Source organism: Delphinus delphis, chromosome 8, assembly GCF_949987515.2.
Source record: "Delphinus delphis chromosome 8, mDelDel1.2, whole genome shotgun sequence".
Taxonomy (NCBI): Eukaryota; Metazoa; Chordata; class Mammalia; order Artiodactyla; family Delphinidae; genus Delphinus; species Delphinus delphis.
The window spans coordinates 10,974,739-10,989,227 of record NC_082690.1 but is presented as its reverse complement, the minus strand read 5'-3'; the positions used below and the strand labels follow the sequence as shown (position 1 = coordinate 10,989,227).

The 14,489-nt window shown below is 38.6% G+C and overlaps 2 protein-coding genes across 6 annotated transcripts in view; one reads left to right on the top strand and one right to left on the bottom strand.

Moving 5' to 3' along the window:
• The window catches only part of SIAE (sialic acid acetylesterase), a 35,030-nt gene extending 32,221 nt beyond the window's left edge, over nt 1-2,809 (bottom strand). The window contains exon 1 of the mRNA XM_060017747.1: nt 2,714-2,809. Coding sequence (XP_059873730.1) covers nt 2,714-2,780 — 67 coding nt within the window. The 5' untranslated portion in view covers nt 2,781-2,809. The remainder of the gene's footprint in view (nt 1-2,713) is intronic.
• Nucleotides 437-14,057, top strand: SPA17 (sperm autoantigenic protein 17). Of its 5 annotated transcripts, none has more exons than XM_060017755.1 (6): nt 3,008-3,050; nt 3,520-3,554; nt 4,117-4,297; nt 7,892-7,962; nt 9,744-9,818; nt 13,144-14,057. In XM_060017755.1, exons 3-6 carry the CDS (start codon nt 4,144-4,146, stop codon nt 13,285-13,287), a joined length of 444 nt encoding a protein of 147 aa, XP_059873738.1. In that variant the 5' UTR covers nt 3,008-3,050; nt 3,520-3,554; nt 4,117-4,143; the 3' UTR covers nt 13,288-14,057. The 5 variants fall into 5 exon arrangements, with proteins under 5 accessions (XP_059873739.1, XP_059873737.1, XP_059873738.1 ...); XM_060017753.1 differs by having other exon boundaries at nt 3,022-3,050; nt 3,516-3,554; XM_060017756.1 differs by lacking the exons at nt 3,008-3,050; nt 3,520-3,554 and adding an exon at nt 437-550.
• Nucleotides 14,058-14,489: the final 432 nt, after the last annotated feature.

Genomic DNA, 14,489 nt, shown 5'->3' with positions numbered 1-14,489 from the left:
TTATTAATAACAAGCATCTATCCAAATTATCTCAGTGGGTTCCTCATCAAAACTTCATAAGGGGGAAAAAAATCTTTTTTAAGTTACATCCCAATTTGTCTGAACAAAACAGACAAAACTCCCTAGAAGAAAATAATTAACAAAATTAAGGTTTTTTTAAAGGGTTTTAAACAAAAATGATTGGCAGGAAAGAGAATCAGAACTAACAAAGTTGACATTTTCCCCCCTGGAAGCTACAATGATGACAGCCCCTCAGGCTATACTTAACAGGGCAGCACAGCTAATGGGGTCTCCTACACAGACTTGGTGGCCTATTTTTCCTGCACTTCGAATAACAACCCAGTCCCTAGACATCCTCAGCTCTCTCTTAGGAGTTTGTTCCATCATAAAACCTACATGACAATCAAAGATCATCCGGAAGACCCACTGGGCTGGAGATGCACAGCTACCAGGAGCAAAACGCTCTAAGAAGAGACTACAACAGCCCAGAATTGCATAAGCACGTTGGAGGGAAGGGAAGAGGCGCATGTGTGGGAAGGCCTTGTCTTGGGTAAGTGTTTTATATGGAACAAAACCTGAAAACCAAAGGCCTAAGAGCTGAGCAGAAAGAGGATGGGGTGGGGAAGGGATTGAAGAAAACTGGCTGCCGCAGGCATGAACCCAGGCGAATAAGGGGCTCTGGAGGTGTGCAGCCACCTTCTCAAATGTTGGGGAAAATACTTTTCCCAGTCAGTCTGTTTTCGACAACACACATTCACCGAACCTCTTTGTGCATGGCTCTATTCTGAGTTAAAGAATTTTAGAGGTGGAAAGAATTTTTTACACCCTGGGGTATAATCACGTTATTTACTGATCAACAGACTGAGACCCAAGTAGATTAGGTAATTTTTTAAAATAGTTTGCGCATTAATTCATTCAACAAACACTTAAAGATGCCTACTGTGTGCCAGGCACGATTTTAAGCATTGAGGATGTAACAGTGAAAGAAAGAAAAAAAAAGCAGGCAAAAATCCTTGCCAGCAGGGAGCTTACATTCTACTGGTAAGAGTAACTGTGTAACAAAGAGTAACTTCTTTGGCCTCAAATCACATAGGTAGTTTAAGACAGGACAAGAAATCAAGCCACCTGATTCCAAAGTCACTGCAATTTCCACTCTGCCACAGTTAGATACTGGTGGTAAATCACAGACAAGTCATATTCCCTGTTCTTATAAAGCTCACATTCCAAGCTGATAAGAATAGACAGTGGAATATTACCAAGGAATTGAGCAATGGACAAAACAGGAGAACAAGAAAGGAGGTGGGACTGGTAATTGTTTTTGTCAAATAAAAGACACAACATTTGATTTTTTTTTTTTTAGGTCTTCAATGTTTCCTTTGGGTGTTGGAGTAGAAAAACAGGAATTAGTGTTCTGGGAAGTTAAAAGTAGACTGACAAAATGAGGACAGTGGTTACCTCTGGTGAGGAACTGGTGGATGCACTAGGGAGGAATATCCATGGAGTCTCAATAAAACTGGGAACGTTCTAGTTCTTAAGCTGGGTGAAGCGCCTCGGGGTGTTCATTTTATCATTGCTACATACATGTTTGCACATTTCAAATATTACGTGATAAACATGAGCACAGGGGGAATGATTTGAAGGAAAGAAGTCAGGATATGCAACCAAATAAGGGAAGAAAATTTAGAGCATTAATAAATTAGAAAATAAAGTCATTGTTAATGAAGGTGATGTAACAATATGACCCAAAGGCAAAGGTAAAATAGTGATGTTAAAGTTAACAGCCTTTAACAGAAAAATTAATAGAATAAGGGCCCTATTCTCCTCTTTCCCTTCTCCCCACCTCATATACTGGACTCAAAGGTCACTGAGTGGGGATGAGTCAGGAAATGATATAAACTGCTGCTAGTTTTCACTTTTGTTAAACCCTGAAAAACCACTTAAGGGCTTCGGTTTGTCTGCATCTGGGTACTTTGCAGGTTCTTAGGTAGTGCAGTCATTTTTCTGCACTCTGTTCTCCCACCTCAACTTTCATTTCTTTTCTGTGACCCAGCATCCAGTCTGGGGTAGTCAAATGACACGATATGACCTGGACAATGGTCAAAGTGAGTCATCCTCCTCCCCAATGCCATGCATATTATCCCACCAGCAGTGTCTGCGAGCTGCAGCAGGAATCAAAGCTGAGTCTTACATATTCTGAGCTAGTGAGGGGGTTGTATGCCTTAGCCCTAATCACCACTTAAACTAGGAAAATTCAATTCCCCCAAGCAACCCAGCCTGAAGCAAACCCTCCCCAGGGGCACCACTGAGGGGGCTGCACTGAAATGTTTTGGATGACTCAGTCACCAGTTTCCAAATATTATCTAACTAGCTTCGCCCCCTCCCCTTCGAGTTCCCCTGCAATTATTCAGACACTGAGGGCCTCGGTCTGGGCACATTTGGGCCTCCCCTCCTTAGATAACCCAACTCTCCCGCTGCCCCACATGCTGCAACATAGGGGCGGTGGAAGGGAGTGGAGGAAGCGGGCAGGCCGGGGCTCCTGCCCAGCGGACACCCGCAACCGAGGCCCGGGTGGTGGAACCCGGCTCCTACCCGGAGTTCCTTCCCGGAGCTAGAGAGAAGGGCGCGGGGGGCGGTCCTGCGGAGGACGCGGTTATCTCGGAGCCCGCGCAGGCTGACGGACGGGCAGGGGTCGGGCCGAGCCCGGCCGCCTCACCTGCACTTGCGTCGGCCCGCAGGAGTAACGGCAGCACGAGCCCAAACACAAATCCCGGCGCGACCATGTTTGTGAGAAGCCCTCACCACAGCGAAGGTCTCAGGGCGGGGACGCCATCGGGGGCGGGGCCGTGGGGCGGGGCCTGATCAGGGCGGAAAAGGCCTGACTCCGCCCTTCCCAGGCCGTTCAGTCCGCGAAGCTGTCCGCGGCTTCCGGGAGGGCCCGTGCCTCTCCTCGGCCGCCGTAGTTGAATGGAAAAAACAAAACAAAACACGGTTTCCCGGCAACGAGAAAACACAACCTGAACCATCAGCTCCAGCTCTGAGAGACCTGAGAGGTGAGGCGGTTTACCCCGTTTCCTTTCCGAAATCGAGACCTCGCCTTTTCCCTTCGCCTCTCGTATTCTCTCAGGATCCCCGCCGCATTCTGGGAAGCCTAGGGCAGACTGGGAGCCAAGCAGCGAGTCCGAAATCCCAGATCCTCGCCGTGCCGCCCCCGACTAGACCAGTGTTCCCCCTCCGACCGCCCTCCACTCCCCACGTTAGTTCAGAGTCTTTTCCTTTTCACAACCCTAGAATGACTCAATGCCTCATTTCCTGTTCCCTCAAAATAAGAAGGAAAAACTCTATAGATTCGGCCTCATTAAACCGACTAGTCCCCCACTTAGACCCCTACCACGGCTTCCGGCCTTATTCGGCATTGATACTCTCACAAACAGGCCAGGTCCCTGAGTGTTGTTTGCAGACTCAGTAGCCCATCCCGCTGCTTAGCAGCTATCCTTATCTGACCCTTGTATTCCAAGACAGGAAGAGAAGACCGGGTCGAGACAAAACCAGAAAATGTAAGCATCCCCAAACTTTGCAGGCTGGAACTGCAAAATCATGACTTTGCCCCCAGCCGCTCTGTCCCCACTGCCCCTTCCAGAGTATATAGATGCTTCAACGAGGCATTGTAGGTCATGCTTCAAAAGTGGAAGCTAAGGGAACGACTAAGTGTGAAACTTAATTCACTCGACAAATTAATTTCTATAACAAGGACTAGGGTTTTTTTCCTCTGTTTTTTTAATTTTAGACCTTAAACAGGGTCTTTTCGGCAATTTAAGATGAATTTTTAACAATCATTCTCTCTAAATTCCTGTGGGATAGGAAAAATTACCATTTTAAAGACAAAGAGGGAGGAAATTATTTTAAAAAAATAATTTCACCTATTAAATATTTTTAATATTCTAATAATGGAAAAATTCAAAACTCTTTGGAAGAAATGGATGGACTTGGGCTGTGTTGGGGAAAAAAAGGACTGAAGTCCAGAAATTTGGAGTCTCAGAAGTAATTTGTTGTCATAGTTGTGATTATATAAGTAAAATCAGACAAATTTAAAGACAGTACTCTTTAATGAATCTCTAGGTACAATAGGCAGTTCCTCCCAAGGAGATGTCGATTCCATTCTCCAACACCCACTACCGAATTCCACAAGGATTTGGGAATCTTCTTGAAGGGCTCACACGCGAGATTCTGAGGGAGCAACCGGACAATATACCAGCTTTTGCAGCAGCATATTTTGAGAATCTTCTAGAGAAAAGAGAGAGTAAGCTTTTTTAAAATCGGCATTTTTTAAAAAATAAGAGACTAAGCATTTGATTATGGTGAGACCTGCTTAAGACCATTCCTATTCCACAGAAAGCCTTTATGGGGCAGGTATCTTCAACTAACAGTTCTTGCTATTTGAAACAGCATGTGCCTTTTTGACAGGCTCTCTTAAATCACATTATTTCACATTATTGAAGATTACTGTTTATCACTCAGACCCTCTTCTTTGTATTTCTCATGGACACGTGGGGTGGAAGAGGAGCTCAGGAGAGCACCCACTCTAGCTGTCTGTTTTCCAACATGCTGTTCCTATGCCTCCCAGGCAGTTGACTGTCTATTCTTCTTGGGAGGAGAGTTTATGGTTTTCTTTACATTTTGACTCTTTTTACTTGAAAGTATTATTAAGTGTTGTAAAAAAAATAATTCTGTACTCCTTAGATTCAATAAGTTGGTATTCACAGGGGTATATGAAACTGTTCCTCAATAAAGGCACAGAGAAAAACTGCTTTGAAAAGTGAACTTCCAGCTTGGGAAGGTAATTTATATTCTTTTTCTATATTTCCAAGGTTCCATCCTGTCCAGAGACTAAGATTCCTGCCAACTGTGACTCTTTGGTTGAGAGCTAAAGCAGAGTTTCTTCACTTCCATAAATAAAATTTCCAAATTCCCAGCTTTGACGGTTCATGACAATCAAGACCTGACCCACTGGTCAAAATGAGAATTATTACAGCTATAAGTTTCTATTAAAAACCCTGACTAGAACAACCATTTTGTTTAAGCTGTCATCATTACTTTTGATTACAGTATTCCAACAGAGTAGTAAAGATGACTAGAAATAGTCACAAGCAAATAAACATTCCATTTTTAATCATTTTACAATTTATTGTTACTTGAGGAAAGAACCCAAATATTCATCATAGAGGATTTTTTGAATAAACTTGAGTACATCTACACTACTGATTAATGTATAGCTGTAAACAAACAAACAAAAATGGAACGAGGAAGAGCTCTATGATGTTATGCAGTGACCCTCAGGATATATTAAGTGATAAAAGTAAGGTGGAAAAAAATGTATTTAGTATGCTACCAATTATCTAACAAAGAGGTGTTGATATGAATACATAACCATTCATTTATATTTTTTAAATGGAAGAATAAATCTTTAAAAAATTAACATTTACCTCTAAAAAAAAAAAAAGCAAAAAAACATTTACCTCTAGCAGGAGAAGGAACAGAGAGCAGAGGGAACAGGACAGAAGCTAGACTTGTCTGAATACATCTTAAATTCAAAATCATATATGTTTCACATAGTTATAAAATAGAATTAAATTTTTTAATTGTTAAGCAATTTCTAAATTTAGAAGCAAAGTGAAACAAATGAACCTAACTAGTATTAAATGGGTAACATAACCACACAAAAAAGAATTATTTCAAGAGACTTTATAACACAGTACTTTGTGCATTCCTGGTGGATACAGCCTAAAAATAAAATGAAGTTTTTAAAAAAAATCTTAAATTGTTTTCAGTTATCACTGAAAATAATAATATTTAATAATATTATAGTGCAGTTATTCTGTAATTTTTATATATTGTAGAACATAGCAAATAAGTAACTGTCCTACTGTTATTAGGAATAGGATTTTTAGTGTAAGAAAAATGACATACAAATATAAAAATGAAAGAAGTTGATAAAATCCCATAATTCTAAATTTGAATTGAAAAATATCATCAGACTTCATGATATATTTTCTCTTTGAAAAGTGAAAGTATTATTTTCTAGCTCTCTATATTTTTTAAAGGCCTCAAAACAATGACCAACCCAGTCCCAGTGAGCACCTAGTCCCTAGACTTTGGCCTCCAACTACCATCTTCCAGGAACCAGAGCTTCTTGGAGAACTAACCAATCCCATAAACTGGGCAGGAAATATGCAAGATGAGCCTCAACACCTTGCCATTCCAGAAAATAAGAAAACTATCAAAGATTATGAGTTGTTTCCAAAGGACTCAGGAACATCTGAGCACCTGAATAAGCCCCTACTGGCCAATTTTGGACAATTAGAGCATCAATAAGATTAATAAATGCAGTGGATTGAAATTCGTTCAATTTGTTAAATATTCATTAATTCATAATTATTTACTAAAAAAGAAAATCAAGAAAACTCGTTGAGAGGATCCTAAGGAACCAACTGATTAATCTGAAAACTGGTAAATAAAGGAAAAGAATCAAACCTTTAACCTACCTTTTATGTAAGAACTGTATTTCAGGGTAACCAAACAGGGAAAGTATTTTTTATTGAGTACTCCAGAAATAAAGAAGTAATGATCAAATTAGAATATTGCCATTTTGCAACCCTAAAGAAATGATCTAAGCAGTCATCATCAATGGGCCCATAAAAATTGTATAAAGAGAAACAACCAGATATTATATATCTCCTGGCAGAATTATACCGCGCTACTTATGAAGTATTCTTGGAAAAAAAACCTCAAACCTGAATCAGATAAGACCTATAGATCTAACTAGCAATCTACAGGAAATTCAAAGGCAGAGGAACTTGGTAAAAAATCATAACGGGAATGAAATCAGATATCTAAACTGTGGAAAACTCCAAAGGAAAAATGACTCAATTTCCTTAACAAATAAATTGCAAGGAAAAAAATGTGGGGTGGGAGGTAGGGAGGTTTCAATTATAAGAGATTTAAAAGACATAACAAAAGGCTCTGTGTGCCCATTGTTTGGGTCCTGATTTGAACAAATCAGCAGTAAAAAAATAAATAAACAAAAATATATTAGACAATGGGAGAAATTTGGATAGTTGATGATATTAAGGAATTATTGTTAGTAGTTTTAGGTGTGATAATGGTATTGTGGCTTTACATCTTAGAGATGCATACTGAAGCAAGTATTTGTAGATAAGATAGTAGGATGCCTGGGATTGGCTTGAAAATAATCAGAAGAAAGGGCAGGAAAGTGAGTGAAGTTACAAATAAAATAAGATCAATCATGAGATTATAATTGTTGAATCTGAGTAATGTGCTCATGGAAATTTGTTATTATCCTCTCTACTTTCTAAATCTGAAATTCTTCATAATGAAAAGTTAAAGAAAAATTCTGTTTAAATACTTCTATGTCAACTGACTACATAATATGCCTAATTTTTAAAAAACTTCTCCCATCTTTCACTTTTCCAAACTTCCTTACTATTTAACATTTATTTTTGTTACATTTTGCCCCATGTTTGCTAATACATAATGTTTCCATAATTATATAACGATAAATTTCTATACTTATATTTAAGTATTAGCATTTGTTCTCTGTCTCTCCCATTTTACTGTAAACTCTGAAAGCAGCAATTAGGTTTTTTAACTGCCTTTCTAAATATCCTCAAGCGTTCATCTAATGTTTAATTCATCATCATATATTTAATAATCACTGGTTATATCTACAGCAGTAGGCTGTGTACAGCGTCAATAAAATTTTCAACTGGCAGTAAAGGACCTATAATTTGAAAAAGAAAACATTTTATGTTACTAGTCTACATTTACTTTAATGAACTCAAAGTAAGTCTGAAATTATTATATTTTTGTTATTTAGAAACCAACTTTGATCCAGCAGAATGGGCGACTAAGGTAGATGACCGCTTCTATAACAACCATGCATTCAAGGTATGGTCCCGTGAAGCTATTGGATTTGGTTAATTCTTCTTCCTGTCTCCGATACAGAGATTATTGGGATCTCCCAAAATCATGAATATTGTGAGAGGCATCACAAATATCTTATGAAACCTTTTTGATTGTGCTGTTCTTTCTGGCAAGAAATTCTTTTCTAAGGTTTCTGCATCGTGTACAGTACTTAGGTTAAATTTAAAGATGATCAACAGGAAGCACGTACTTGAAAGTGAAAGAATAATTACTTTCATTTGTTGTTCCAATGTTATTGAGTATCACAGTGCTTATCAATAGCAGATACCCAATAAATATTGGTTGAATTAATGAATGATATTTCATAAAATAAAACGCTGTTTGTCCAATTATTTCATTATCATTGACGTCTTACAAAAGACTGATTAGAATTAAAGATGGTAATGGTATAGAGTCTTCTCTATTAAGCCAATCTGTTCAGAGAGTCTATCTTCTCTTTAGCAGCATTCTCAGAACCAGTCTTTCTCAACCAAGACGCCTCAAAATAATTAAGCCCTAAGCCAAAGGCATCCATTGCACGTAAGGAATCAATGTCTCTTCTTTGTATCTAGAATGATTCTATTTATGTACCATCCTTTGGGAAATTGAGAAAAATAATCACTTCAAGATTCTGTGTTCTATGATCCCAATGAGGAACACCGGTTGAGAAAGGCTGTGTATGATCCAGCGTCATTGCCTCCAACTGGCAACTTGGTGGAAATTCAATCTCTGGCTCTACCCCAGCTAGAGGTTAAATTTTAACAAGATCCACACAGTAACTTGTAGGTACATTAAAATCTGAGAAGCAGTACTCTAGGCAAGTATGATAATAATTAGCCATGAAGCAGCAGCAGATATTAGAATTAAAAGGAGTTAACAAAGGTCAAATGTTGATGGTGTTGCACAGTAGATTTGGGGGATTTCCTGAGGAAATCCCCCTGTCACTTATTCCATGAATTCAAAAGTGAAGTTCCATCCATCTGTGCCTGCCAGATATGAGGGTGTTCTGTTTATTTCCATTTAAGTAGATTCTCTGTGTTCATGTTTTATTGAAATCAAAGGAATAATGTTGAAAAATGTTAAATCTTATTCACATAGCAATTTTAGAGTGGTTTTTCTTCTTTTGAATTCTAAAGGCTTTATTTGATTAGCTTATATGTGCTTAAATTTATGTTTTATGAATTAAAGAAGCTCTTCCCATAAGGTTTTGAATTAACCATGCTTCTATTCTGGAGTAATATTTCAGTAACCGTGTCAAAATAAATGGAGCTGGTTTCCATTTTTTTCTATTTAAATCCTTCCCTACAGCAAAACTTACTTCTTTGACTCAGTTTTTAATCTACAAACATCATTAAAAAGTCAACTTGACCTCATACTATGGAATACAATAGCATTTATTTCATTCCTGTTTGAGAAACTATTGGCACCTCTTTTTTATTCCTTGTTCAGGATTCATTACAGCATCATATCAACTTTTAGTTTAAGACAATGGTTTGTTTTTAATATAAAACAATATTATACACATTCCAAAAACAAAAGATCAAACTTTTTTTAACCAATTCCTTGGTCTTTAATATTTGTTTATGCATATTCCCTTGAGAGTTTTCTTTTATCCCTTTTCCCAACCTACTTTCCTTGTTAAAAAATATGTGTTTAATTCCCACCACTTATCAATAACTTAAAGTAATATTTAATTACCTTTAAGCAGTTTGATCCAAGACTTTACTGTTTTGGAAATATTGTCTATTTGGCCCTCTCCCCTCTAGGAGCAAGAACCACTGGAGAAATGTGAGCCTGAAAAGGAAAAGTCTCAGACATCTATGGAAGAGGTGACAGCCTTAGTAAGTTATATTTTCCATGTACTATTGGATTCCTACAAAGAATGACATCCCTCAATTTAAAATTATCCTCCAAATATGAATCCAGTCTGTTATCCATATTGCTAAAATCATGATTTTGCTTTTTAGATAACTAGCACCAGTGTGATATACTAACTGGTGGATCAATTTTAGCCGTGCCTCTTATAAAGGAAAACTCATTGTTCCCCTTAAAAATAAAATCTTATTTTCCAAGATTATGGAAGAAGATTATGGATGGGAAAATCTCCCCAAGGGGAAGAACAGACAAAAATCACAGCCTCAGTCTTTTTTTTTTAATTTTTTATTGAGGCATAGTTGCTTTACAATGTTGTGTTAGTTTCTGCTGTACAGCGAAGTGAATCAGCTATGCGTATACATATATCCCCTCTTTTTTGGATTTCCATCCCATTTAGGTCACCACAGAGCACTGAGTAGAGTTCCCTGTGCTATACAGCAGGTTCTCATTAGTTATCTATTTTATACACAGTGGTATATATATGTCAATCCCAATCTCCGAATTCATCCCACCCCTTCCCCCCACTGGTGTCCATACATTTGTTCTCCACGTCTGTGTCTCTATTTCTGCTTTGCAAATAGGTTCATCTGTACCATTTTTCTTGATTCCACACATATGTGTTAATATACAATATTGGTTTTTCTCTTTCTGTCTTACTTCACTCTGTATGACAGTCTCTAGGTACGTCCACGTCTCTACAAATGACCCAATTTTGTTCCTTTTTATGACTGAGCAATATTCCATTGTATATATGTACCACATCTTCTTTATCCATTCATCTGTTGATGGACATTTAGGTTGCTTCCATGACCTGGCTATTGTAAATAGTGCTGCAGTGAACATTGGGGGTGCATGTGTCTTTTTGAATTATGGTTTTCTCAGGGTATACAGCCTCAGTCTTCATCCTTCAGATTCACCTTCCACTTCAGGAACTTTTCACTAACTTTTCACTAACTAACTTTTCATCACCACACAGTGGTAAAGGTTCAGACATAACAAAAGGAAGCTCATGGGGAATTGCATACAGCCAAATAAAATGGCTTTACACAATGAGTCCTACTCATCTTCCATGCATTTCGCTCTACAAAAATGACTTCCTGCCTGACAGCCTACATTCAAGCAACAATGGGTTAGGCTCGGTCCACTCTCAAAGATGCCTGTATTCAGTGGTGTGCTAAAGCCAGCTCTTAAGAGACAGTCATGCACATATGTACACAACCCCGTGTTCAATAATATCACTTTGATAGCTTGAAATCAGCCACAGTGGGAGTATTAAGATCATGATAAATACTACAAATCAGGACCAATTTTTTTTTCTGGAGGGCTAGTTGTTAAACGTTTACCAGCATGTCACTGCCTATATGCTTCATAGTCCAGATTCAAGAGGACCAAGCCTAGTGAGAAAGAAGAACTCACAGTCTACAGTGTTGAAGGCCAAACTTCTGAGTTACTTTTCATGTATTAATGTCCCAGTTAGTTACCCAATAATTGACACCCAAAATGGGCAATCCCCCTCCAGGAATACCTTACTTCCTACCCAGTGGGTCATAAGTTTACCTTATAACCTTTGTAAGTCATCTCAGAATTATATCAGTGCAACTCAGTCAGCCTGACATTAGCATAAGATGCAGTGGGAGGTCAGGAAAGAAGGAAGGTAGTGTCATTTCCTTACATCTTTAATAGGTGCCCTTACACAGGTTTTTATGACTTTGAATTGAGAGCCCATTGATTTCCAACTTCAGCATAATTCATTTGCCCACATTAGGGCATCATCTCAGAGGATTTTATACCAATCTGTTTGCATATTAAAGTTTAAGAGCTAGGGGCTTCCCTGGTGGCACAGTGGTTGAGAGTCCGCCTGCCGATGCAGGGGACGCGGGTTCGTGCCCCGGTCCGGGCAGATCCCACATGCCGCGGAGCGGCTGGGCCCGTGAGCCATGGCCGCTGAGCCTGCGCGTCCGGAGCCTATGCTCTGCAACGGGAGCGGCCACAACAGTGAGAGGCCCGCGTACCGCAAAAAATAAATAAAAATAAAGTTTAAGAGATAGATTTGCCTCTTTGCCATGGGGGGAGGGGGTGGTTGAACAACCCAAAGGTCCATTAGTAGGAGAATGAGTAAATAAATCAAAGTATATCAGTACAATGGACTACAATGGTATCATAAAAAAAAAAAAAGGAATGGGCAGAATTATATACTGAATAACATAAAAAAAGGGAAAAAGGGAACCAAGATACATTGTTACATGGGAGAAGTAGCTGCAGAACATTGTGATTAGCATGATCTCATTTTTTAAATAAAAAGGCAAATATATACCCATATGAATACATTTGTATATAGAGAAATTTTAGAAGGATATATATACTCAATCCATGATGATGGGTTACCTTTTAGGTATAGGATTTGGGAAGATGGAGAAAACTTTCACTACCAGTGGTATTTAAGTTTTTAAATGTATGTGTATCACTTTTTTAATTTAAAAAAATATTAAAAGCTATATATCTATTGACCTGTACACTTAAGATCTGTGCATTTCACTCTCTGTAAATTATACCTAAATTTTTTTTAAAAAGGAAGCTGTGTACAAAAATTCAACCAACCATGTTAAAACTGATTTTATTGGACTAAATGGATTCCTCTTTGGCATTTCATTTTAAATGTATGATTTTAATTAGCTAATCATTGAGAAATTAAAAATAATCCATTTTGTGTAATCATGATTATTTTGAAACAGCACATTTACTATTCTTCTTGGCTTTTTTTTTTTTTTTTTTTTTTTTTTTGCGGTACGCGGGCCTCTCACTGTTGTGGCCTCTCCCGTTGCGGAGCACAGGCTCCGGACGCTCAGGCTCAGCGGCCATGGCTCATGGGCCCAGCCGCTCCGCGGCATGTGGGATCTGCCCGGACCGGGGCACGAATCCGTGTCCCCTGCATCGGCAGGCGGACTCTCAACCACTGCGCCACCAGGGAAGCCCCTTCTTGGCATTTTTACCCTGCTTCAAGGATTCTCACTTATTTTCCCCCAAAAAATGTTGAATAGGAGCTGTTTTGCGGGGAAGAAGTTGGCAATGATCTTTTATTGCAGAGACATATCAAAGAGTGACAAAACAAGATGTCTGATATTTTGGCATCCACCATTTGGTACATATACAACGTGATGATATATAAAATTCCTTCAGGAAGCAACCCATCTCAATTGTTACATCCCTAAGTTGATTAAGTTTATACACTTATTTTTATAGCATCAAAATATGAGATGCTTAAGAAGTCTCTTACTTTTTCTCCTCTCTGAGAATGAATCTTCTGAAAAAGACAAGGACATGGAGGAAAATGCTGCTATCAAAATCCAAGCAGCCTTCCGGGGACACTTAGCCAGAGAGAAGGTAAAGAAAATGAAATCGAGTGATCTTCAAGAAAAAACAGAGGAAAACAAGTGAGGAGGCTGGCTTTACATCCCAGAAAACACGAAAAAATCCAAATCCATCAACCTTGTTGTGACTGTCTTATTTTTCTTAATAAGTGAGATTTGAGGTAGTGAAATAACATTTGTTGCTGTTGTGAAAATCTGTCGCGAGCATGTGTTTAATAAACATGCCATTGAACCCATGCCTCTTGAAGACTTCTCTGAGATCATGAGTCTTATTTATACTTCTCCCAGGTCTATGTCTAGAGACCCTTGGATTTAGAGTTACAAAGCTGGAGTATCTGAGTTTTCAGAGATCTCAGAGGCTGTGTGATTCAACCATTATCTAATGAATGACTCCTCTCTATCACAATCCCTGAAAAATAGTCCTTTGGCTCCTCTTTCACTCCCAGTAGTAGAGAATTCCACTGCTTTTCAAAGATAGTCCATTTAATTTTTGAATAACTCAAATTATTAGAAGATAAGTTGAGTCAAAAATCTGTCTCCCTGTAAGTTTCACCCATTGGTTTTCATTTGTCATGTATGCAATCTTTTATTGAAAAAAAATGTATTGCGCACAATTCATGTGCTGGGATTTAGTAGTAAATATCTGCTCTTACACTCATGCAGCTGTTGACAGTTTTCTTTTTTTTTTATTGTCTTGCTCTCCAGAACCACACAGAATAAGACTAATGCATAACATTTGCAAAAAACAAAAGTTATCATAACATCATAAATGCTCTCTTCTTTAGCTAAAACTTCCCAAGTTTCTTTAATGTGTAAATGATAATACCTATTTCACAAACTCAGGAGCCTATGCCTTTTTTTTGTTTTTTTCAATGAACCATTCAAGCTACTGGTGCCTTATTTTTAGAAAGTTCAGTTTTCCCTTTTTGAGGCTTCCCCACCCTAGAATATCCAAGAAACTGCAGGGTTCATGTCTTAGACCAAAAGATGCAGTTCCCTTCCCAAAACAAAATGGAGAGAAAGTGGAGTCTTAACATTTAATTAATGTTGTTGCCGTCTACGAGCAGCAGACTGAGGTAATGTCCTGGCTGGTTAATATTCCTGTCTGCACCACAATGGATGTCCCAGGCTTTGGTTCTAGGGTGAGACCTCTCTTAGTTCATAGTCACACAGCCATTATTCCCCAAAGCTCAATAACATGCTTGGGCGGCTCAGACTTGAAGAGCTTCTAAAACCAGCCGTATGTTATGCACATCAACTGCATACACT

Bases quoted from the DNA above. Each gene is read 5' to 3' on its own strand.
- SPA17 (XM_060017756.1), top strand. From the start codon at position 4,144: ATGTCGATTCCATTCTCCAACACCCACTACCGAATTCCACAAGGATTT. The intron at 4,298-7,891 runs GTAAGCTTTTTT...TTTGTTATTTAG, and splicing joins TCTTCTAGAGAAAAGAGAGA to AAACCAACTTTGATCCAGCA. The intron at 7,963-9,743 runs GTATGGTCCCGT...TCTCCCCTCTAG, and splicing joins ATAACAACCATGCATTCAAG to GAGCAAGAACCACTGGAGAA.